At 38.9% G+C, this 27,322-nt stretch overlaps 1 protein-coding gene across 14 annotated transcripts in view; it reads right to left on the bottom strand.

The window, feature by feature from the left end:
- Nucleotides 1–27,322, bottom strand: part of SRPK2 (SRSF protein kinase 2) — a 154,600-nt gene that overhangs the window by 37,889 nt on the left and 89,389 nt on the right. For all 14 annotated transcript variants that reach the window (XM_074575970.1, XM_074576774.1, XM_074576587.1 and 11 more), the window contains 4 exons: nt 15,633–15,784; nt 5,745–5,853; nt 5,135–5,222; nt 4,797–4,884 (listed from right to left, as the gene is read on the bottom strand). In XM_074575970.1, the coding sequence (XP_074432071.1) occupies nt 4,797–4,884; nt 5,135–5,222; nt 5,745–5,853; nt 15,633–15,784 (437 nt within the window). The remainder of the gene's footprint in view (nt 1–4,796; nt 4,885–5,134; nt 5,223–5,744; nt 5,854–15,632; nt 15,785–27,322) is intronic.

Below are 27,322 nucleotides of genomic sequence, written 5' to 3' on the forward strand. Positions count from 1 at the left end.
ATGCCCAGGCCTTGCCCCTCCTCATCCCTGCACCTGGCAAGGCTTGAAAACACTGAGACCTTGAATCCCACATAGCCTAGCTGGCTATAAAGTAAATCTTTTCACAAATTCAGACACTAGAGTCTTCCAAAAATGGAGTTTTCCCCAGCATTAGAAGAGAACTTACCCCTGTGTTGCTCAAACCAGGACAATGTTAAAATCTTAACTACATGATACTATAACCTTGCGAAGAATCATGTAACACAAATACCAGCACAGGAATTAATTGATGGAAACTGCAACAAAATCTCAATGGATGAAATTAGACCGTATCTCAGAGAACATTCACAGGGAACTACGCTGTTAGGGGAGAAATCTTACCTAACTTCACTAAGAATTATTAACTAGAGTCTTGGCAATAATCTTAGAATCACTATCTTAACTTGTGTCAAAACGAGACTTAGTCTATCAGTCTATCATTTACATTCTTCTCAAGTACCTACCTGTATGCATAAAGATAACTGAAGTTTTAAAATCTACATCACCTATGCTGGAGTTAGACCAAAGCTAAAAGGTCTCAAGACAGGTCAAAGCACATTGTGATGAACTGTAACATTTTGATTGCTGCTACCTGTTCATCTCACTTCATGCTCCTTAATTCCTGTATTAGAGGAGACAGTGAATACTCATTTCTCAATCACAGCTATCAAGTCTACTCAGAATATTATAAAACTCTATTCCACTCAGAAGAGGAAAGAGTCTTGGTTACTTTACCGCACAAGCATCCAATGAACAGAAGTCACTAGTAAAGCACCCAGCCATCAGAAAGGATGAGCACAGCACATTAGCTCTGCAGGGCTTATTAGCTTAGCCCACGCAGTGAAGTTGCAATGCTACAGCAACACAGATTTCAGAAAGGCACAAGACACTGCAGCACTCAGAAATGAAATTTAGGACACCCGCCTACGGTCCTTCAGACCACTGCTGCTGCAGACTCTTCAATGCACATTCCTGACATTCCTTGCGCTTACAGAAGTGCTAAGCCTTGCCAGTAAGCAGAAGAGCAAGGGGGCGGACGGAAGTGAATAGCTGAGAGGCAAGGGGAGGGGGTACCCAGAAGGATGATTCAAGGAGGAATAGCAGAGACAGACAAAGAGAGGGACGGCCACAAGAAAGAGAAATGATGTCTACCTGAAAAAAAGATAGCAACATTTTGCTGGGAGGACTCGGGCAAACTCAAGGTATGCTCCGTACTGGGGAGAAGACACACAGGAGGCTCAATGTTTGGAGTAGGTATGCAAAAATGTGACTGTAGTCTTATTTACCATCCTGACCTGAAAAATGATAACTGTAAGCCAGACTGCCCACAACAATGTGTGCATTAACTGTTAGGAAACCAGCCTTGCAAGCCCCAGGATCTTCCTACAGCATCCTGACAGATGTCCAAAAAATCCTCCAGCAAAAATAAACCCGAAGCCTACCCAGCAGATATGCCTCTTAGGAAATGCTCTTCGAAGCGGTTCGGGGAACGTCTGAAAAGGGGAAACTGAGCAGAGCAGCAAAAGTGAGAGCAAACATACACTAATCAGCTGACAGGCTTAAGTACTTAAAACTGTTCTTTCTTGACTGAAATCTTAGCTGTAACTATCTGTCTACAAACACACGTTACAGGAGCATTTAGAAATCTCATGAGGATTAAAGACTAGTTAAACTAAATGAAGTAAAGCACTGGTACCAACACAGAGCTCTTCTGGATGCATCCCACTTGCTTCTGGATTGGCAGCATTTAGGCTCTATGGCATTTAATTAATGCTACATATTCTTTGGAGATAAATGTATTACAATTATTATAATGTCTGCTTATGTCAGGAATATTTCCTTCTTTATTTTTTCACTTGTCTCTCCAAACGCTTGTTTCATTATGTGATTATCTGAATCTTTTATTTAAAAAATGCTTCGTTCAAGTAGACATTTATTAAGGCTCTAATAAATATCCAGTGCAGACAAATGTAATAATCTACACTTACTGTAAACACCAAAGTACCCAAGTTTGGGAATTCTGTTACTTCTTGAAAAAAATCATAATTGCAATCTTTTTAAAATGTACAAGTAGGTAAAATATTATCAGTCTAGTGTAGCGTAACACACATTGTTAAAATCCCTCTGTATATAAACACTTACTACAGCTCCTAGGAGAAAGATGACTATTTTCAGACACACAGTGCAGGCCAATGGCTCTGCACATTCCCAGCTCTATGCTACGCAGTTCTTGACAAATTTCCCTTTTTGGAAGCTCCACGACATTTTATGGCATTAGCCATCCAAAGGATTCACCCACCTCTCTTCTGTCTTGCTAGAACTTTTAAACGTATTCCATAACCAATAATCAAGCCTCTATCAAGCCATATGTTGTTTTAAATTACAGTAAAGGAACAGATATTTAGTGACTTGCCCAAAGGAAGTTGGAAACAGCAGAGCATGGTAAAACTGTCAAATTACTGTATTTCTCTCAACCTCTTCAACTCAATCTCACCTTAATACAGCACTAATATGGCATTTTTAAAATGGAAACAAATAGCAGCAAAACATTAAAATCAGTTACCTGCTCCCTCCCAAAAGAACCTGCAAAGATTTTTTTTCTTCCCTACAAGATAAAAAGGAGTTGATCAAATAAGCAGTGCAACCAATCATTCCTCAAATAAGCAATGCAACTCAGGATGCACAAACTGTTCACAAGAAAACTCAAAGCATAAGATACTTGATATCCTATTTTCACTGGTGACTAGGACTTTGACAGACTTCCAACTGTAACTTAAACTTAAGTCCAGTATCAGCCCAACCTGTCTATTGCACCTTTCTCAAAAATGTACTTGTCAGTAAGGCAGGAACATTTGCCTTCCATGTAAAGTAACTTCTGTACTGCCAGAATTTTCAACATGGAGGTAAATCTGAAATAAAATAAATCAGTATCAACTGTCTGGTTTTATTCTGCTAACACAAAGCTATTTGAACCCTTATTTTTCACGAGTACATAGTCTCTTTTGGCTTTTTCAACTTAAGTGCTATATTTCAAAAAGATAAAGTTTGGGTATGCTTTCAAAATATCATCACTAACGAAATTTACTCTTCACACTTAGAAATGGTTCTTAACTTTCTCACCAAGATTCACATGTGAATCTTAGCAATAATTTAAGAACATTACTGGGAAGCTGCTCTGTTAAACAGATAAGAGTTATTTCTATGTATAGTTATGAATACATTTTCTTATCCCCTATTTCACACTAGTGTTTTACAATGAAAACAGTAAGTCAAAATTTTTGATTTCTAAAAATTACTTCAATTATTCTTCAATTGTACAGCTGTCAGTTGAAGACCTGAAGTGCTTTGGTTGCATTACTTTTTGTGAACATAGTTAAGACAATAGACATTTATAAAATACTTCTTAATAAGCATCTCAGCTCATAAATTAAAACCTATTTTTTGAAGCACAACAGCAGCACCAAGAAACCCTAACCAGGGTTCTTTGCCTCACTTTGTTAAGGAATTTCCTTGATCACAAACTATTTATATTCAGGTTGAAATGACTACTGGCAACTGTATGATTTAATTCATTGATTACAAAAAATTGACTATAAAACCTAGGAAAAAAGCAGACTATACTAACCTCACCTGCATTTAAACAGCTTTCTACCAAGCTAGCTGACCACCGAAGCTACCAGGAAACTACCCAAAAAGGATCAAAGGGAAAGTAAGCGGTTAAGACCCCATTCTGTAAGTGAGAATACCTGTCCCCATGCTCTCACTTATCACAAACCCAAAGGCTTCATAACTAATGTCAAGAGACAGATGGATTGCATGAAAACTGCTCGCACACTTCTACCTGAAAGGACGCTTTCTAGTGGGCATTCAGATTTACTAACAGTCACCTCCTAGACTGCTCTCCTGGAGGACAAGAGTGGGTGAAGAGCATCTTAACCTGATCTGCTGAAGGCACATACCAAAAATCAACTTAGTGTTAAGCCCTTTAGAGCAGGAACTGTCTCTTTGTTTGGTAGTATGACACCATGAACAACGAGGTCTCTTACTAAGGCTCCAAGACACAACAAGCATACGCATAAATACCAGCCGTGACACTAAATGAAAGCACAGTAATATAATAAGCTGCTAAAATATCTAATTAGCAAGGATAACTCACTTTAGCTCAACTCTAAAATCAAATATATTCGTAGACCAAAATTTTCCCTGAGAACAATATTCAGTCATATTTTACTTTGTCTTTTTTCTTCTTCCTTTTTTTTTTTTTTTTTTTTTAAAGGAAGCATTCGAAGGTAAATCTTTAAAAGCTTTGCCAAAAATGAGGTTAACACCTCACCAAAGGAAGATCACATAAACAAGCGGAGAATCTCTATGCCCTCATACTTCTCACAAGAAAACAGAAACCGGCTTCTTCATGACACTGACACTTTCTTTCTCTTTACTAGTCTAGAGCAACCCATATTTCCTGTAAGCCTTGGTTATTATACAAATCTTTTCAGTAAAACTCCAGTTTTTAATTAAACTATCTCTAGTTCTAGCAGACCATGACAGGATTCATGTTTTGTTTTTTTTTTTTTATTTTGCACTGTGTTTAGAAAAGCTAAATTACTTTTACTCCAGTGAATACATTGCACATTAGACTATTTTTTGCATCTACATATATTTTGGTGTTTCTACGTTACAAATTTAAAGTAAGACTAACTGGAATAAAGCCAGAACTAAACGCTTACTTATCTCAGTAGATCATTTTTAAGGAAGATGCCATGTTTTCAAAAGGATACGAATTCCATTCATTCCGGAAATTTTGAAGTCATCAATTAGCTGTACAACCATATCCTTGTTGGGATCATTAGGGTCACTTTCACGAACCTAAACCAAGAATGCAAACACTGATATTTTAGAAAAAAAAAATCCACTTTAAAATACTAATTAGTTAGCTTTCCAAATGAAGTTGAATGACATTTTGGAGCTTCAGAAATCATCATAATACATAATAAGCCAGTTATTTACAAAAAATATGTAAAAAAAAGTTTAAAACCAATATTCCACTACACCTTTTTAAATTCATTATTACTATTATTATTGATATTGAGTACTGTACTGTATGAGTGATACTTACACATTTGAGCAACTTTATTTCATCCAAGGCTGTCTCTGTATAATGCTGGGCACTTTTTACAACTTTCATTGCAACAAACCTTTTCCCCCTTGAAAAGAACAAAAACATTTTCAACACATGCTCTGAGCTAAAATTGAGAAATAGTAAATAGAGTATTTCATAACCTAATGTATTCTGACAGAAAACACTGAAACTATACTTAAAACAATTTTCAATAATACTCTGTTAACAGTCTGATTCATTGAATATTTTGTCTCCTTGATGCTAGTATCTTTAAAAGAGGAATTTGGTTACACGTTTTATCATTCAATCAAGGTATAATTACGTTTTTTCATTAAAGATACAACAGAAATAAAAACGTTAGCTTATTCTTGCATGTTCAAGACAACATGCAAATTCAATAAGCAAAGCTAATTTGTCAAAGAAAATAGTTACATTTATTTCAGAGAGCTTTTATAAACTATACCCTTAAACATGAGCAAAATAAGACTGCAGACATCTTTCTGCATAAGATAGAAACACTTACATAAATTTAGCATGCATGTAAAACAAAAGTTACTGCAAACAAAAAAGTTAACATATTAAGAAAAAAATAAGTAAGATTTCTTACTGCATATCCCAGCATAGCCAGACTGTAGAGAAGTGTCCCCATCCTAACTTTCTAATAACATGATACCGGCCATTGAAAAGATCACCAATTTTCACTGGATGATAGCCTCCTTTCATAAAAAAAATGGGTAGAAAAAGAATATTCAGAAAACAAACAATTACCACGTTTTCAAGCAATCCTAGTAGTATGAATTTTCCTTTTCAAATTGTATTGTACTATAAACAAGAAATGTAAAGAAAATTTTACTCTAATGTTAAAAATTCTGCCTTACTTGGCCTGGAGGGAAAAATCTCATGTCCTGTAACTACTGTAGAGTTTATTCACCCCTCTCTCGTATGGCTTTTATTTGTAGTAATATTACCATCTGTTCTCTATTTCCCCAGGCTTATCTTCCACTTCACAGAGAGTACAGGAAAGATCTACATTATTTCTTTATCATATTTGAAGCTTCTCCTGTCAACATATTTTGGATGATTGCAGATGCTCAAAAGAGATTGTTTTAATTCCCATTTGCTTTCTACTAATAAAGGCAGCAATAAAATACTTCCTAAGAAAATGTTAAGAACAATGCAGACTTTATTGATGCTCTTCTGCTTGACTCATGACCAATAGCAGCAAGGTATTTTTCCCATGTCTGAGGTTTTTACAGTGAGAAAGAAGAGAGCAGGCAGCTACGGGCTTTGTCTGAACTGCTTTTTAATTACCAAAGTCTGCTGAGTTCTAACTTACACCACTACAGTCCTCAAAATCCCCACCTAGGCAGATCGGCCAACAGGACAGAGCAGGCTGGATCCCAGGTTTCTAAGCAGTGTGAGGAGGTGTAAGGAAGCTTTTTATTTTCTTTGCCTTTTAAGAGGCATTCTTCCTCCCAGTCAAACACAGGGAAAACAGCAATCACACAAGATTATCATTCAGACCTTAACACAGTAGTAATAACACCCCCAATTTTGCCTAAACTGCAAACAAAAAAATAAAGCTGCACCATGCGACTCCCCCAGGACATCACCAGCAGCAAACTCAGAGCAGCTGTCAAGGAATCACTTCTTCGGCTCTTTCTGGTCCTTCACAATGTCATGACCAATTGTCCTTTGGCAGGATCCACAGTTATTGACTACTCCCACTTAAAATTAGGAAAACCTCAGACTACTTTCTCTAAGTTGCTATATTTCTTTTGCGATCCCCTGAAAATCTTGTTAGAACTGGTGCCCAATTAAGATAATAATGTGAACTTATCACTTAACTCCTTGGATTTAAAACAGGGACTGCTCTCTTATCTCCTTTTTATCTGTGGAACAGCGACATCAAATCTGGATATATTTGTATTCTTTCTTTGCTAGTAACATCTTTTGCCTTAACGGAAGTTCAAGAGTTCATTTGTGAACTTTTCTTAAATGCTTCAAGAGCAGATTAAGAAATTTAACACAATAATACAATAGAACTACAAAGATTACATATTCAACAGAATGATAAAGCTTAAATAATGTATTGCTTTTGATGTTGGTATGTCTAAACTGAAACTCTAAAACAGACACAGCTTGGATATTCGTATGTTAAGGTGTAACTTCAAGCTCAGCAGAGAGCAGACACTCGCTGGCTTGCTCACAGCCCCAACCAAGAGCTGACCCATTTGATGTGGCTGCAGCTGGCCAGGCTCCTGCACGTAATAACACTGGCAGGGACTCAAGACAGCTCCAGGGAAGCAGCACTCACAAATATTCCTCTCCACAGGGGCCGGTCTGAATCAAGCAACAGCAACAAACAATTTCAGACATATGGACCCAGCCTAGGACCGAGTTCCAGGATTCCCTTTGGGGGAAGACCTACCCACCCCTCCATCACAGGGAAAGAAATGTCCATGAAAAGCTGCCAGCAGAACTCACCTAGCAAACCTAAAAAGATACCTTGATTTCCACTGCTGAACTGTGCCAACCTCAATAAGAATATACAACATTGCCAAGTGGGAACTCCTTACTTTTCAAAGACAAACCAGATCACTTCTGGAACACCTGACCGGATTTACACTCCGGGAAAGGGGGGACACACATGGACTTACTGAGAGTGTTGACTATTATGTTGTCCACTTCATTTGCAAAAAGAAACTGTATCATAGAATGACAGAATCATAGAATCATTTAGGTTGTAAAAGACCCTTGGGATCATCGAGTCCAACCATCAACTCCACTCTACAAAGTTCTCCCTCACACCATATCCCTTAACACCACATCTAAACGAGTCTTAAACACATTCAGGGATGGTGACTCCACCACCTCCCTGGGCAGCGTATTCCAGTGTCTAACCACTCTTTCTGTGAAGAATTTTCTCCTAATGTCCAGCCTAAACCTACCCTGCTGCAGCTTGAACCCATTCCCTCTTGTTCTATCGCTAATTACCTGTGAGAAGAGACCAGCACCAACCTCTCTACAATGGCCTTTCAAGTAGTTGTAGAGAGTGATGAGGTCTCCCCTCAGCCTCCTCTTCCTCAACCTAAACAGTCCCAGCTCCTTCAATCGCTCCTCATAAGATTTATTCTGCAGGCCCTTCCCCAGCTTCGTTGCCCTCCTCTGCACTCGCTGCAGCACCTCGATATCTCTCTGGTATGGAGGTGCCCAGAACTGGACACAATACTCAAGGCGTGGCCTCACCAGTGCTGAGTACAGGGGGACAATCACCTCCCTCCTTCTGCTGGTCACACTATTTCTAATACAAGCCAGGATGGCATTGGCCCTCTTGGCCACCTGGGCACACTGCTGGCTCATGCTCAGCTGCTTGTCAATTAGAACCCCCAGGTTCTTTTCTGCCAGGCAGCTCTCCAGCCACACTTCCCCAAGCCTGTAGCGATGCATGGGGTTGTTGTGGCCCAACTGCAGGACCCGGCACTTGCCCTTGTTGAAGCACGTTCCATTAGCATTGGCCCATCGGTCCAATCTATCCAAGTCTCTCTGTAGAGCCTCCCTATCCTCATGCAGATCAACACTCCCGCTTAGCTTCGTGTCATCTGCAAACTTGCTGATGATACACTCTATGTCCTTATCAAGGTCATCAGTGAAGATGTTAAACAGAAATGGTCCCAACACTGAGCCCTGAGGGACACCACTTGTGACCGGCCGCCAGCTGGATTTAACTCCATTGACCACCACTCTTTGGGACTGCCCATCCAGCCAGTGTTTGATCCAGCAGATCGTATGCTCATCCAGGCCATGAGCCGCCAGTTTTTCCATGAGAATTCTATGGGGGACAGTGTCAAATGCTTTTCGAAAGTCTAGGTAAACAATGTCCACAGCCTTTCCCTCATCCAGTAATCGTGTCATCTTGTCATAGAAGGAGATCAGGTTCGTCAGGCAGGACCTGCCTTTCATAAACCCATGCTGACTAGTCCAGATCCCCTGCTTGTCCATTATATGACTCGTAATGGCACTCAAGATGATCTGCTCCATGACCTTCCCTGCTACCGAGGTCAGAATGAAGGGCAGTTTCCTGGATCCTCCTTTCTGCCTTTCTTGTAGATGGGTGTTACATTTGCTACCCTCCAGTCCATTGGGACCTCCCCAGTTAGCCATGACTTCAGGTAGATAATGGAAAGTGGCTTGGCGAGCATGTCTGCCAACTCTTTCAGCACTCTTGGATGTAACCCATCTGGTCCCATAGACTTGTGCGCATCCAAGTGGTGTAGCAGGTCACTGATCACTTCCTCTTTAATTGTGATGACCTCGTTCAGCTTCCCCTCCCTGTCTCCTAGCTCACGAGGCTGGGTGCCCAGGGAACAGCTAGTCCACTGCTAAAGACTGAGGCGAAGTACGCATTGAGCACCTCAGCCTTTTCCTCATCCTTTGTGACTATGTTTCCCTCTGCACCCAATAAGGGAGGGAGATTTTCCCTAATCCTCTTTTTGTTGTTAATGAATTTATGGAAACATTTTTTGTTATCCTTAACAGCTGTAGCTAGGTTGAGCTCTAGCTGCGCTTTGGCTCTCCTAATTTTCTCCCTGCGTAGGTTCGCTATATCCTTATAGTCTTCATAAGAGACCTGCCCCCTCTTCCAAAGGTCATAGACTCTCCTTTTGTTCTTGAGGTCCAGCCAAAGGTCCCTATTTAGCCAGGCCAGTCTCCTTCCCCGCCTACTTGTTTTTCGGCACACGGGGACAGCCTCCTCCTGTGCCTTTAAGACTTCTCTCTTGAAGTATGTCCAGCCTTCCTGGGCTCCTATGTCCTTCAGGGCAGCCTCCCAAGGGATTTTGTCAAGCAGCCTTCTGAACAGTATCAGTATAAAGCCCAAGTCTATTGCAGCTTCGTTATTATAGAAATTTTGCTGAATAAACTCACTATACAAACCCATACTGATAGAAACATTAAAAACAAAACTAAATTTTCATTTAATTCTATTTAACCATCCTTCCAGTAAGATGTCATCTGTCTGGACTTGTGCAAAGCATTTGACACTGTCCCGCATGACATCCTTGTCCCTAAACCGGAGAAACATGGATTTGATGTATGGACCACTCGGTGGATAAGGAACTGGATGGATGGTCACACTGAAAGTGTTGCAGTCAACGGCTCCACGTCTAAGTGGCAACCACTGATGAGTGGTGTCCCTCAGCGGTTGGTACTAGGTTTGGTGCTGTTTAACATTTTTGACATGGATAGTGGGACTGAGTGCACCCTCAGCAAGTTTGCTGATGACACCAAGCTGTGTGGCGCTGTTGACACGCTGGAGGGAAGAAATGCCATCCAGAGGGACCTGAACAGGCTTGAGAGGTTGGCCTGTGTGAACCTCATGAAGTTCAACCAGGCCAAGTGCAAGGTCCTGCACTTGGGTCAGGGCAATTCCAAGCACAAATACAGGCTGGGCAGCGAATGGATTGAGAGCAGCCCTGAGGTGAAGGACTTGGGGGTGTTGGTTGATGAGAAGCTCAACATGAGCCCGCAGGGTGCACTCACAGCCCAGCAAGCCAAATACATCCTGGGCTGCATCAAATGAAATGTGGCCAGCAGACTGAGAGGTGATTCTGCTCCTTTGCTTTGCTCTGGTGAGACCCCACCTGGGGTACTACATCCAGCTCTGGGGCCCCCAACATAAGAAGGACATGGACCTGTTGGAGTGAGTCCAGAGGAGGGACACAAAAACGACCAGAGAGCTGGAGCACCTATGCTATGAGGACAGGCTGAGAGAGTTGGGGCTGTTCAGCCTGGAGAAGAGAAGGGTCCAGGGAGACATTATTGAGGCCTTCCAGTACCTAAAGGGGGCCTACTGGAGAGATGGGGAGGGACTCTTTATCAGGGAATGCAGTGATAGGACAAGAGGTAGTGGTTTTAAACCGAAAGAGGGTAGATTTAGATTACATATCAGGAAGAAACTCTTTACTGTGAGGGTGTTAAGACACTGGAACAGGTTGCCCGGAGAAGTTGTGGATGCCCCGTCCCTGGAGGTGTTCAAGGCCAGGTTGGATGTGACTTTGAGCAACCTGGTCTAGTGGAAGTTGTCCCTGCCCATGGCAGGGGGAAGTGGAACTACATGATCTTTAAGGTCCCTTCCAACTCTAACCATTCTATGAAACAAAAAAAAAAAAAAAAAAACACCACAAAAAAAGAGTAAAATTATTACACTTCGGTAAATTCTTTCCATAAAACTCTACCTAGGATGATGAAGTGATAGACATGAGCCTAACACTGAGAGAACATACAGCAATTCTACCTTTCCATTACTGAAAAAGTTTGCATTTGTGAAATGAATCAAGTCTGATGACTTGGCAGTGAGAAATACGTAAAACACTTCACATAATTCACTATCACAGTATCGTTTCTTCTGGTTTGAGTTTTGTGCTGCATGTATCATTACATGAAACAGTGAGAAGTATGAAACGTTATTGTCTGTATAAACTGTTGCAAACAGATATTATTAGAAAAAATGAAAAATATTTAACACCTACTTTTAATACTTCTCTGTGGTTTGCAAAACAGATTTTAAAACTCGACAATACAAAAAATTCTGGAACATTTTACAATTTTCCTGAATATCTAGTCCTAGTAAATCATTCCTTAACAGTTATATGGCTTCAGATGAAAACACTTACAATTCATGCAGCCTTTTTCACTGCCAGAAAGGTGTATGTGGGCCTTCAAGTATATAAAACAGTGTCCAGAAGTAAGTTTTTTGCACTAAACAATATATTTGATTTTTTGACATGTTAACAGCATAACACTCAACAATGAAGAATTTAAATACAGATAAACATATGCTTCTAAGAATAGTTTAGGTAAACCAGTGTCTTGTAAGTGTGCCTCTCTGCAGATAGCTTTTGGCATACTTGTGCTTCAAAGGGTCAAAGATAACCAAAAACCTGGGACAAGAGAGAGAATACCCCTACAGAGGAAATCAGTCAAAGAAACCAAAGTCAAGTTAATAAACTGGGGGTTGATAAGTTATTTTAGTAAAATCTACATACTGCAAGAATAACAATACTATATATGTAAAAGCCATGTTATTTTGGTCACTACAGCACTGTCGTAACTAATTATAGCAATACAGCAGCATATGTTACAGATACCAACAGCAGTAGCATATTCTCTGAGTAGATATACTTCACAAGATACTTTCTACTGTCACAAGGACTAGTTTTGGAAATAATAGATTACCGTACCTGTAAACATTACTCCCTGATTATTCGTGTCAGCAACATATTATATTCATTTACAGGTTGTGGAAAACCAGGTGACAACATGCTCAGTTAAATGCATTTTAAAAACTGGTGTCAACTTATAATGAATGTAGTTATTTACATTCTTCATGATACAGAATGTATTTATAAACAGTAGTAACAAGAAAGCATCTATGCAAAATTAGCGGGTTGAGAAAAATGAAGTAATTTTGGAAAAACAATATTGGTATTTGAAAATATACAATATATAAGTGGCACTGCTGGTAATGTAACAAAAAAACTGGTTGTGCTATTTACTGCATCACATACAGAAAAAAAAGTCTCTCTCACAGCTAGCTAGCTACACGCACTCAAGGAAGAGGGTCAGAAAAATGAGATCATTATTCCTAAATGTCTCCTGAATGTATTGGTAATTGTAGCTGGCTAGTTCTATGTTTGTATAGGGAATTATTCCCTTTGTGAACTGGATGAATGGGAGACATCTCCAGGGGGCAAAGATGATGATCAGAGAAGCAAAGAATTCCAATTCCAATCCATGACATGACAGGCTCTTGAAAAAAAAATAAAAATCTCCAAGTGTTTCAAGGCTTTTCAGAAAAGAAGAAAAAATAACTTCATTGTCTAAGTACCCCTTGAAAAATCACGTAGTTGCACTTTTGATATTTCCATTCCTTAAAAAAATACAGATTTGAAAAGCATTTAACGTAAATTGAGTGACAACAGAAGTAATTCCACAGATTTAAAAAGGCCCTGGAGGAATCCCCCAGGGAACAGAGGTTAGTCTGCTTTTACACTGGTGGCTGTTAGTTGTCTCTTTCACATCAGGTGCTAATTCAAACTAATCCTATTTCCTGATTAAGAACAATATTATGACTATTTACTAACCACCATGTAATGTGGCAAAGATGTGAGCCCAGTACGCAGTAATATATCCTTAAAAATAATAAATAAAAATAAAATTAGTAACAAAAATACTCTGACAATGGGAAGTACAATTAGCAGGTAAAATGCTGAATTCATTAAAAAAATTAATTATACACTCCCTCATCAAAATTGCCCTCCTATGAAATTTCAGACTGGCACTGAGAACAGATGAAGTATGCTCTGTGCCTTGCTCAAAAATCCTGGGAGATTGACATTTTGGAGATAAAATTAGGAAGAAATGAGACACTCCAGTAATAAATGATAATTTCCAAATATTTATATTCCACTATGTAAACACAGGTAGGGTTACCCAAAACAGAAAAAAGTATCAAAGTAATAAAATATATCTCCAAAAAATGGAAATAATGTATCTAAAAGCCAACCCTGGAATTCTTCACCAAACAACTCATGCATTCCCAACAGCGAATATAAAATAATCAAACAGAAAGTGTGTACAGCCCCAGATCATCCCAATCTGGCCACTGGATTCACGTTTTCATACAACATGGGGACCCTTCCCTTCAGCTCAACCCCAGCAAACTAAAAGAAGGAAATGTACTGATCAGTCTTATAGGACATTACAGCCAGAAAATTGGTAAATCACCTACTAGAGCAACAAAAGTGCTCTTCTCGCAGAAACAAATAATAATTATGACGTCCAAATGAACCAAAGTTACTTCCATCAATTCAGAGCTTCAAGACCATAAGGATTCTGAAGAACCTTTAAGCATACACAAGTTCCCTTTACTTTTTCATGACATTTGCAAGTATTCTTAGTGTAACGTGTAATTCGTTTTAAAAGCATATAGATCTCACTACTGACCTCTTATAGGTCACAGAGACTCTAACAGGTAACTTACAAGCAGGCTGTAAACTTAGACAAGTTTTTTGATTTGTTTTGTGATCTTGCTTCTCCAGATGGTGACATTTTGCAAGAGATACTGGAACACAGACAACAACGGATTGTTTGAAATTAAATGCAGCCCTTACTTCAGGGAAGAATTAAGTGGGGGCCTTGAAACACTTAATCTCAAGGAAATACAGATGTTTACAAGTAAACAGATGTTTAAACAACAAATCCTTACCCACTTATGGAAGATGTTACAGATAGCAAAAGAGTTATCTTAAGGAACAAATGTGTGGTAACAGAAATAATTTAAAAAAAAAAAAAACCAAACATGTTTTAGCGACAGGTCTTTTCCCTGCTGCAGACTTCAACATTTAGTTTGAGTTTACCATTTGGTTTTCACTGTTGGTATCTGTAAGTCACTTAAATATCTGAAATATCACATATTAATAAAACTTCTTACACCAAAATGAAATAGTCACTTTCAATTGTTAAATCTGAAAATACAAAACAACTTGTTCCAGGCTGGGAGAGAGGAGTCTTAAAATAGCACATCTCCAGGCTTATATAGAAACTTCTGATTAAGATGACGTCGTCATATTTGACACAGCAATTGCTTCTTGATATGAGGAATACAGAATAGCAGATACAGTTAATGTGCACACAGTGCTTTTTGTCTGCTCAAAAACTTTAATCTGAAGTGATAAAACTTTGGTGTTTCCTAAAGTAAATTCATATCCTTGAAATCTACCAGGACAGATAGATCAAAGTTGACAGACCTGTTATTTATGATTTTTCACGCAAGTACAGCATACATTTTACCCTAATAGGAACACACTTGCATCTTCAGCAGTGACATTGAAACAAACTTAAGTATTGACACTGTTGTTCTGCAGTCATGTTTTTATGCATTTAACGATTTAAAAAAAAATAATATAAGCAACTACAAGAACTAAGGAAATCAAGAGCTAAAACGAAGATGTAGAGAGACTTAGACCGTGCTGTGGGCTGTGAAAGACAACATGTGAAAAAGCAGCATGTAACATCTCAGGCTGGTGCAGATGAGAGAAGAGGAAAAAAAGGATATAGATTAAAAAAATAATTGTAGTTGACGTTAAAGGCATCAAGGCATTTTAGAACTTTTTGGAGTGTGGGAGGGGTTGTTTGTTTTGGTCTGGGTGTTTTTGTTTCTCTCACAACTAACATCAATCAAGAAGAGTTTCTTCCCTATTCTTACAACTAGGACATATATTTGTACATTTACTGCAAAATGTATAAATAAGCTACGGCTAAGTGAAAAAGTAAAGACAGTTGTGCATCTGAACCTGAAATCAGCAGTTTTTCATAATTCTTGTATAAACAAATTCTGTAATTAAAGAGTAGGTCTTTAAAAACTTCCCAAGAACCAGAGTTAAGACTTGCATGACAATGTTTACCCTCATCGACACTGCTGAATTGCACACACCTTTACAGTAATCTGCAGGATCCTCTTGCTCCTCATCGTCGGACCCTAAGATCTCCTCCTCTGGCTCTGGCGGGGTGGGCTCCGGCAGGGGCGGAGGTGGGGGTGGGGGTGGAGGTGGAGGTGCAGAGGGAACTTTCTGTTGAGGCTCTGGCCTGAAAACCAAAGAGAGAGCACGCTTAGTAAAGAAATTCCTCACAGGGGTAACGCAACCCTTCAGAGGGGAGGCAGAAACGTCTTGGGAAATACCAGCGAAGAATATCTCACTTATGTTCTCAGTGTCATCTTTCATATCGCCTGTGGGATCCTGTGGAGGCATGGACAAGAGATGCACCTGACCAGACCAAAAGCAGGTCTCAAGTGAATTTGGACTTATTTGCTGGAACGGCTTGGAAAAGATATAGAAACTATATAATCAGACACGGACAAGCTTTCAGAATTCCTGATGAGCAAACAAGATGTTAGACCTATCTTCTTGGGCATGACTGAGAAGAAATATTTTTCCAAGAATATCAAGGTATTCAAAAGCTCCTGCCTGCTAGCTGAAGGAAGATCTCATGGATACACAGCAAGAAACAATATTCCAGCAACACTGACCCAAACCAGATGACTTAATGCACTTCTCCTCACCTGTAGCTGCTGCCAAGACTACAGAAAGCTATATCAATATTCAAAATACCAAAACCAGCTATTAGGAAGTAAGAGAAAAAAACTAATCTTCCTTGGTAGCCTATGATACTCTCCCAGAACACACACAGCATGCTTTAATGTGCATTAATTAAAAAACAAAAACAAAATCACCGAAACCCAACATCACCAATCAAGAGGTGTTTTTCCTGACTGTCTTGCATCTCCAGTTTAGAAAAAAACAAAAAAGAGATATGTTTTATTGCCTATTCCGAGAAAGGTTGTACTTGGTATTTCTAAACACCTACGAATAACTCACATTTCGAAATTCTGAGTATTTTCAATGCACATAAAAAATTAAAACCAGGGTTGAAGGATACCTGTTTGTCAAATAATTAAGAAAGCCTTCTTCAAACAAGTTGACGGGTTTTTTTGTATTCATACTTCATGCAAATAAAAAACCATATACTTGCCAAATAATACGCTTGCCAAATACATTTACAAAGTAACTTAAAACATTTGTGCCATCAAAACCTGCTGTAATTTGCATTTATATCTACTTCAAATCTAAGCCATCTGAAACATACCATGTTAACAGTATTTTGTCATTCATACAATAAAAAAATAGAAATCTGTAATTAGCTGATTTTTCAACTCCTAAAATTTAGATTCAAATACTTCCTTGATCATGAGTAAAAGCTGTATTTATGTTTATCCCACTCCTATAGTTGTCCTCCTCCTTATAATCCCCACCACCACTTTGTTTTTTTACACACTGCAATTGTTCAAGACAAAGCATTTGGAGTCGAAGAGTACACAGTTGGTCAGAAATAAATTCCACTGGCAACATGCACCGCCTGCACAGCAGCTGCTATTATGCCTTTGCTTTAAAGGACATCACTGGAAGTTGCATGCATACCAAATTTATCTGCCTGCTACCACTTTCAGATAATAACATTCTTCTATTTGTTCAGTACGTGGTCAGATTTAAAAAGGAGTATTTGGAACTGATTCATTAATGGTTAAGTTATGATGAGAAATCTACCCAAAGAAATAAATTTATGTAATTTTTAACCACGTAAAGCTTAGGACAGAATAGAAGAGAGAGAAGGGATCCATTTGTAGACTAAACAATAAATATGTTTGCACGTGCTCTTACTTACATAAGTTATGCTTTTTTTTTTTGCCTTTATCTTTCCTCTTTTGTTGCCAACAGATGTCTCTATATTGTACATTGTGAGGAAAGTAAACTGATACTGCAAATGGAAGGTACAGCACATTCTCTGACCACTTAGTCTTACTACACATTAGATTAACGGCCCTCCAATAGCCTGGTTTCATGGTGTCAGCAAGCTGATGGCCCCCATGCCCGGTCTGATGTTAGCAGAAAGCTTTAATCAAACACATCATAGTATAAAGATCTACATTACGAACCTTGAAACCTCATCCGCTGGGCGTGAGGCCGTTCTGCATACACAGATCAAGAACTATGAACACTTAAAAATTAATAATGCTAATGACGAGCAAGAAAAATAAAGCATAGTAAAATAGCCTGCACTTCATCAATATATCTGAAAGCAGTGTGCCAGGTAACACAGGCACATCCATCCATTCCTGGAACCTTATTTTGGACGGTACCATCATTTTACTTCATTCTGACCACAAGTTTCCATGTTATTATTTTGGTCACATAAGATGGTACAAATTTTCAAAAAAGCCAATATTTGACCTCAGTCCTAGGGAAACAGATTAAGAAAACAGAGGTGCTTCTGACTCTTTCTCAAGCTACTGTATTTGATTTCGTTTTGAAAAGGGTTATTTTTTTCCTGTCTCCAATCCTTGTTGTATTTGGTATTCGGGAGTGTTTTCTTATTGTTCATTGTGGACATCAGGAAGGAAGGAAAGATATTACTTTATTTCCTTATGGAGTGATTTATGATTTTATCTGAGAATAACAAAACACTGATTTAAACTGAGGAAGATCTTTGATTTGTCCTTTAAGCTTTGCTTGTACCTTTTGAAGCAATCAAATATTAGTACATGAAGAAGGCTGAAGGAAAGAAATGCTGCTGAATTATAACAGTCTGACTGACTTTGCCATTTTTTGCTTCAGTTTAGGATTCTCAGCATTGTTCTTTGGTTTTGCTCACTTTTACATTTCTGGGGTATACATAAAGATCAAGCCTTCAACACTTGACTTGGCTGCTTAAACTCTGCCTACAAGTTGAACAACTCATCCTGGCATCACCGATGCTTGTTCTTCTGCCAACACACAATTTCAGAGTGTTAGGAAGGACATCAGTCAATGAGCGAACTCCAGTTTTGCTGTTTCTTAGTAGCCCTTTTATTGAATTGGAAAGATAAGCTTGATCAATGTTTCAACAGTGTCTTCCTTTGCGATGTACGGCATGAATATATACTTTATTCAGCTTAGATTTCACTTTTCCAGTATAGAGTTTGTTAAAATGTGAATTGTTTTTTCTTTAAAGTGGACTTTAAAACATCTTTGGCATTAAAAATCCAGCCACGAAGCAAGCTGTGAGTAATAAACATGTATGCTAACCTCCTTTTCCTTTTCAGAAATATAATACTCAAAAACTATCATAACGTAACAAGCTATTCAACAGCTGCATTATTTCAAGTTATTACTCTTTCTTATTTCCTAAAATGTTGTATGTAATGACAGGCATTAAGTAACACATGCATGCAAAGGCATATACTAAATTTGTTATTTTTTCTGAAGTAATCTCTTGGTACTCTGTGGTCTACCACCACTGGGTTATTCATCCCCATCCAAGCATAAACACTTAATTAATAGAAGAAGATGACACACCATTTCCAGAACAGTATTCTGTCAGTAGGTATGCACAGAACTGGTCACCTCCACAAGCTACAATGACAAACCTTATAATCGTATTGAAAGAAACATTACAAACAATTAGCAAACACTAGCCAGGATGTTTTATCTTTTAATTAATACTCTCTTTTAAATGGACAAAAATAAATTTACAGCAGAGTCCAATCAAAATACAATGAAATCCTATTTTTAACCTGCTCTTAGAGAAAATCCTTAGTAAAAGATAAAAGAAAAGGTGAAGCATTTCTCCTCTACAGTGAGCTTGAAGCAAAACACACCAAAATGCTGCATGAAGTGTTATGGAAAATCAAGTGCCCGCTTCAAGAAATGTAAAATTACTGGCAACCTAATTTTACTGTTCTCTGTCATGGACATGTTGCTCTGTGTTCCAACTGGGGAACAGCCAACAGTAAAAAGCAACCTCTGTAACGTTAAAACCTGAAAATGCTGGGAAAAATATACCATGAGAAATTCAGGAAGAACTGTTCAAGTTTTTTGTTGTCAATGTTGTGGGGTTGTTTGCTATTCTTCTGTTCTGGAAAAGGTAAAACAAGAGCAGTGAGGGTGATTAAAAACATGAAATGCCTTCCATATGGGAAGCATCTGAACATACCAGAACTCTTCAGTCAGGAAAACAGACAGTGGAGATATATAAAATCTTGAGAGGCACACAGAAAACGAATAGGAAATGACTGTTCACTGCCTCTCCCCACACAAATTGAGCCAAATTGACAAAAAAACTAAAGAAAAAAAATTACTCATGCAACACGATGTCAAAAACTAAAGCCACCTTTTTTTCCCTCAGATATCATGGGTAAGAGAAGCTAGCTAAATTCAAGTAGAGAAAAACTCTTTGGAAGAAAAATTGACTGATAGCTAATACAAAACCACCTTTGACTCAGAAAGCCCATCAGCCTGAGATTGCTGGATTAGGAAAAGTATTCAGCACATTGGGGCCCAACCCTGCGCTCTTCCCCTGGCAACTTGCTGCTGGCCAGAGGGAACAAAGGTCCACCTTGGGTCTGACCTCTTGCCGTCACTTCATCTTCAAACATTCCTTCCTTTTCCTCAACAAATGAATCACTTCCATTACTAAACACCAAAACAGACTTCAGGCGTCTTTTTTCAAAACCCTCATAGGAAAAAAAAAAAAAAAGTCTTAATTGTTAGTATCAAGTAATAGATAAGAATGCATTCCAGGCAAGATTGCTATACAACAGGATTACTTGAAGAAATCCTCATGTTGCTCTCCGTGGGGAACAAGCATATAACAGGAGACTCCTTCTCTATGAACTGTACTGTAGGCGTGATGAACTACTGAATTTATTAACTTACAGACTACTTTTAGGTAAACAGAACTTTACCTTGAACATAAATAAAACCTGCTTCTGATTCTCCTACCTTTAGGAGAGCATTGTCTCATAAGGAAAACAGACTGAGTCAAATGAAAAAAAATTGGGGTGAAGGCAGAAATTGGTGTGGTTAAGCTAAAGAACTACCTCAATTTGAGGGGGAAACAAAACTCTCCTTAGTATTTTCAGATGAACACATCCAGAGAAGTTTTTTGCTAATAGAAAATGCAATTAAAAGGAAGTTAAATGACTCTTTCATATAGTTAATAAAATAAAAATTGGAATAAACTGTATTCTAATAATGTTACGAACCTCCTGACATGTCCACAGAGGCTCTTTGGGGAATTTCAAATTGAAGAGAAAAAAAATAAGAGGAAGCAGAGAGAGGGTAAATATCAGAAGGAATGTGCTATAAGCCTCCTAACAGCAAGATGTGAGCTTTAAGAAATCTACGAGTGGGTGTGGGTCCATCTGGAAGGAGCTCCAGCTATGCTTCCCTCCAGCTCCAGAAGGCAAAATCTTTCATGCTCCTGGGCAAGGCTCTCAGGTGCTAGAGAGCTTCAAGTCTAAAATCCCTATACACAAGTTTCTTCCAGCTGTTATTAATTGCTTAAGGACTCAGTTATTTGGGTCTCTTTCTCATTTGTCCAAATGGTGTCTGCTTTACTCATTGAACTCTTGCCTGTTCTTTTTCCCAAATGCAGATTTAGCTTAATTAGACAGGTGCCTTCTAACAGCGAGCTCTTTGAACTGAAGGCAGCCTTAAATGAAGGCTTTCTAAATAAATCCATACCCGTACAACATGTGACAAAAACACAGGAAAGATCAAAACAACCCCGAAGTTCTTGCTCAAGGAACAAAAAGATGTTGCATATTTCAAGTAAGATTTTAAGGTTGTTGTAACTCTGAATAATTTCAAATTTTAATAGTTATTATGATAAATTATTTGTAATTTAATATTATAATTACTTTAAACTATGCCAGAGGTCATCTTACAGTTTTTCGAAACAAAGTCTATAAATCCAGAAAGAAACAGAGCATAATGAGATGTTTTTAACTCCAAGAAATTGTTAATATGAACTTCCAGAGACTGCTCTGCTTTAAATGAAAAGCTCTATTTGTGTTCTTGTACTAGTAAAGAACTATTCTGTAATTTCCAATTCTAGAAAATCCATACATAAAAAGAGAGATTGCTGGCATGTCACAAGCATGAAACAGTTTCTACATCTGGTCATTATCAAACAAAATTATCATTCCTCCTGGGACTGTTAACATTCCTTCGAAAGATACCATCTTACTGTCAAACATCAATCACAGCACCAGTGGAAACCCCTCCCAAAACGGAGCAGGCTGAGACACAGTAGATTCTGCAACCTCAAGCAAACAGCAAGACAGAGAATGAATTTTTCATTCCCGTCTTGCTTACTAGCCTTTTGGAGGCAACCTTGGGCTTCAATGTATACCCAAAATCAAAGTGAAATGCTGAGGAACTCTGCCTTCTTCCGTTCAAAACAATGGGTACTATAAATAAATAACACTTCAAGCAGCTAGTACTGCAGTCTTACCATGCCACCACCCCAGCCTAGTACCAGAGTGCTGGAGCAAAGAGAGATCCTTCTTGTTTTCCACACCTCACAACAGAGCTTCTCCCTTACCCTAGTGCTGGATCTAGTGATTACACAGCCATGATGGATAATGAATCCATAAACTGGGCTCCCTCGCTCTGCAGCCACGTGGGAGGCCAGGTGAGCAGGAGGAGCACATTGCCAAGGGCACCCAGAGCTGAGGGGAACCAGTAGCAGCCTACTGTTATATCAACTCACATGTAACATGAAGCATTAAGGTCTGCCAGGTTTGTGGACATTACAGGAGGTGGCTCTTTCGGGCTTTCTCTGACATGGAGTTACACCAAGTTCCCTGAAGTAATTGGTTTCAAGCTCTGAAAGTCAGTCCCAAACAAAATTTTGTTCTCAAACAGATGCAATTCTGTTAAAATGTTCTTAAGACAGCTAACCAGAAGCCAAACCTATCCAGCAAGCCTTAATCTCAACTGAACTTGCCAAGGTATTATGTTTTCCTCCACAAATACTGTTTTTCTTGCAGAGTCCTACTTTCCAGACCAGTCATCCATTACAGACTTGCAGAGGAAAAAAAGTCAACAGTTAAAAAAGAAAAAACAGACCCAGCTGGTGACACAAAAACAAAATAACTAGATGTACAGCCAGCAGCTTGCACTTTACCTATATTTCTAGTCATCAGCAAGTGTTGTAAAGGCTGAGAAAGATATATTAAAAAAAAAAAAAAAGGCAGCACAAATTCCTAAAAGCCAAAGAGGAGAAACAAGAAACACAGCTGTTGTAAGTCCATGGAATATGGACTCCGATCAATGAAGAATTATAGAGTTTCTTATATTACGCATCTAACATGCCAAAATGAAGCCTCCACCTGAAGTCAGTCAGTTAAGGAGTATGGCTCCAATTCTATGACAAACACCTAGTTAAAAAGCAAGCCAGTCTCACAAACCACATATGAAGCTTCACCTTCTCCAAAGCCTCTTGCAACAAGAGTCCCTCCTCATGCTGCACGGTTCCTTCCTCCCTCTCCCTGCGTATGGATCTCCACTTCTGACCGATGAGAAGACCTGACAGGAAACACCGGCATGCAGTAACGGAAGTAGCCACTATTTGCTTTGGCTTCTTTTTCCTCTTACTATGGCTAAGCTGTGTGATGGATCGCTTTTAACAGAATGACTCACAAGTGTATAAGTGGAAATTAATTTTTGAGTTTCTTTTTGGCGTGTTACATCGTAGTATTCAATTTCTGACTTTCACTTTGGCATGTTAAATTATAGTGTTTCTAGTCTTTCTATTAATAAGATATAATCAGAAAATATGCTGTTGTTGCTTTAATATCTTACAGTTGCCACTAGCAACAAATCTGCAAGTTTTGAAGGGGTGGGAGAAGCAGCACCCTCTGCTCTCCAACAGCCCTACCTGCCCCTGGAAAAGTTAGTAGATTTAACTTAATTTGGCATCAAAACTCCTTAAGTCAATGACCCTTTGAAGTCAAAGATGGACTCAAATATGAATTCATAACTAAATTATGAAACACGGGATTTAGTCTTTGTTTATCAGTAAAAACCAACAACTTCCTCAGAGTTGATATAAACATAACATACACTACAAGAAAGTATATACTCCATTTATGCGTGTTAGAGACCATATGAAGACAACTGCAACAATCTTAAGATAAATGAGTAAATCAACAAATGCAGTGTTTTGCACCTCTTTTTACCTATTTAACAGCCTAGTAGAAAAGATTTCATAGGAACAGTGAAATTGTAACCCTTCATTTCATATCAAATGCAGTCAGCAGCAGTGTACCTCTTGCTTGCTCCCCCTCCAAAAAGTACCCTGGTAAAACATAATCCTGACTTCACATAATCATCTCAATGCAAAAAAGCATTTTTCTTCTCCATGCTCAGTTAATGTTTGGAAGACCCATTCATCCTGTTAGTGCAAATGCATCATGCTCTGGATTATGTCTGTGAACTCAATTCTACAGGCAATGAGAAAAGGATAAGCAGACAGGTGTTTTGGATGGGACAAACACTGAGGGACATAACTGGCAGGGAGGGAGGGGGAAGGAAAGAGCCTGAAGGAACAAGGCTGCATGAATAAATCAGCAATTAGAGGAAACTCACTGTCTGCAGCAAATACAAAGCATCACTGCAGCAATAAATTCTGAACGCCACAGTTGGAACTCTACTGATACCAAACTTCACCCCATTAGTCTTGCTTTTGAGAAGCTGGAATGAGCACTTTACATGAACTCTTCACATTAACAGTTGTAACTCATTTTCACTAACGGACTTTCTTTCAAAATGAAGGACTGATCTCAGTTCTTCCAAAAACATGCAAGCCCCCTCCCAAACTTCCAAGTGCTAGTAGCATCTGCTCCGTGTAACTTTACAAGAATTTTTAACAAACCTCTTCACAATTCCCACTAGCGTTTTATGAAAGTACCTATGCTTGCACTGCAGTATTAATAAATAATAAAAACAAGCCAAACAAGAGCAACTTAAAACTTTTTATCTTAAATATTAGGCATAAGTTGCAAATATGCCTATTATTCAAAAACATTTTGCCAGTGTTCAAATTACTAAAATTCTTCCATTTTGGGTATATGTGGCCGTAAATCCAATATATTAAATGCCTGCTTTGAGTTTTTTATATATATATTGCTCATTCATGGTAATTTAAGAATCCATTTTCATAACAGAAATATATAAAAGAAGCAAAGAGATTGCAAAATCCTGCAGCAGTCAAAAGCAAGAAAATGGAAAAATTACAGACACGTGTTTCTAATGAAAACTCATTATCACCCAAATACAGATAAATAGCGAGTGGCTGATTTTAAATATCCTGTATTTTAAAATATGGCCTCAAATACTTTGAGGGCTGCACCTATACCTGGAAGGAAACAAAATTTTAGCATCCATTCTTCTATATCTGGTATTATCATAAGCAAGAACATAATTTTGAAGCCTGGACGCTGACCATGGCTAAGCCAGGACCAAGACACGAGCTGCCAGTAAGCACTAACATTGTACATTCTTGCTGGTCTGCTTAGATCTGCACGCTGGCTTTGCTGAGCTTTCCTGAGTCTGGGAGACAGGTTTTGGAGTAGCAGTTTTATAGAGGTGAAAAGAAAAGGAATCAAGAACACAGTCACTCTTTAGCTCTGAATTACAGTCCAGAAGAGACTGCCTTTTTATTTCCAGTATGAGGACTTTCACACTGCAGTAAGACTGACTCAGTAAGGCCTTCATCATCTTCTTTTCATTACATCATGTAATTCACGACCCTTTACTTGATCTTTTTTGTCTTCTTGTCTTCATAGAGGCAGTAGCATTTGTTACCATTCAGACACATGGAAACACATTTATTTGGATAATTGTTTGATAAGCTGATCTAGAAGAAAACAGTAACTTAAGTGCCTGAGAGAAAAGTATCTTTTTTTAAAAAGTGCCTAGATCTCTGAATATTTTTTCACTTTACTTTGCATACTTTTTAATGCAAAGTTTACAGCTGATCTCTTGCCCAATTACCTTATAGAACATGGCATCTTTTATTTATTTTATGCAAATTTCATTACATATGCTTCCAAAAGCCACTGCATTCAGCGTCCTCTCCTGTCACATGTTCCCTCAGTGTAGAGGTCATTATTCCTCAGTCCATAAGATTCCTCCACATGCCTATTCAACATTCCCACTGAAATGCCTTTCAATCTTATTCCCATCAATGATTTGCCTTGTAGGTTGTAGAGCCCATTTTGTAGTCTCCTTTTTTTGGGTTTTTTTTTTTTGTTGTTTTGAAGCTTGCAAGTGAATGTCCTTTCATTAGACTGGATCTTCAACAAGCAGCAGCTATTTCAGGAGAGTTAGGGAAGTCACTTCAGTATTTCAGAGCCCCGTCCAGCTGGTTTAGCTGTCTTGGATGAGGCAGTTTTGGATACCAAATACTGTGACAATTCCTGGTGAGGTTTTCAGAATCTCTTATGTGTCAGCAAGTCTGAGAATAAGGGTTATCAGACCATCTGACTCATCCCAGCCTTGGCGTGCTTTACCTCACAGCATGGATGCTGGATGACTCACTTACTGGAACATTCCTATTTCTAACAGCAAGAGAGAATCTAACCCATGGTGGAAAAGCACTCAAGGAATCCCAGCTGTTGTGGTACCCTAGATGAGATGAACATTCTCCTTTGTAGACAAGACGCAACAGTAAAGATGCACATGCCTCTGAGAGTGAGATCTTTCTATATCCTATGCCTTGATAACAGAACAATGTGACTGAAGCTTCCCCTACCAGGTCAGGAAATTGTACACCTCAGAAAAAGTTGTTCATCTTGTAAAGGTAAATTCTGAACTCAGTTTACAACAGTAAGTGGACAGCAACTATTACTACCAGGAGGCTATGGCCTCCAGTTCACCTCTTTTCCATGTGTAACCCCATCTCAGAGTTTCTCAGGGAAGAACAATGGTGTCTGCACCTGACCACTACACAGACCTGTTTGCAAAACTGAAGAACTTTCTGATTCAAGGTTTCAAAAGTCAGATGTCCAGGATAATTGGTATGGCACAGTAAAAACCAGAAACACTCTGGTGCTGAGTCCTAATGACAGTAAAGGACGGTGACATCATGACTTCAAACCCATGACATATCACAGGCAGAAGCTGAGGTCCAAGGAACACTGTAAGTTTACTGCTGCTGAAAATGGAAATGTTAAGGCGTTATGGTTGTGGCAAAGCTTCTGATCTGACTGGTGCTAAAACCAAGACACATTATATATGTTTGCAATGTATTGCCTCGACTTCAGCTAAGCTGAGTCAGTGCCAAAGCCAGCATTGCCTCAGTTATCTGACAAGCCTCAGAAAAGTCTTCGAGAAGCTATGTGGACTATTAGCAATAATGGATGGAAAAGAGCTGAAGGAAACTCAGAGCTGAACCACTGTGTTTCAAGAGACAAAGCTGAGAGGAATGAAAGTGTGCCAGGCTCATCTCACCTTATGTACCTATAGCTACTGCAGAGGCAAGGTTGTTTTTCTACTCCTGAATGAAGATTTGTATATTCAGTCAGTGCCACTGTGCACATGGGCTATAACTTAGAGCTTTGATTTGCTAAACCTCTGAAAAGATGACAGCTGAAACACATGCTGATTGCAGGATGGGATGGAGATATTCCACTATAAAGTGAGACATCTTTAAATCATCAGCATGGCAAGACAGCCAAGCCTTCGAGCTTAATCCTGATTGATAGTGCGGGTGCTTGACACAGGGAAGAGGCTAATATTC

The sequence above is a fragment of the Larus michahellis genome, chromosome 1, assembly GCF_964199755.1.
Source record: "Larus michahellis chromosome 1, bLarMic1.1, whole genome shotgun sequence".
NCBI lineage: Eukaryota > Metazoa > Chordata > Aves > Charadriiformes > Laridae > Larus > Larus michahellis.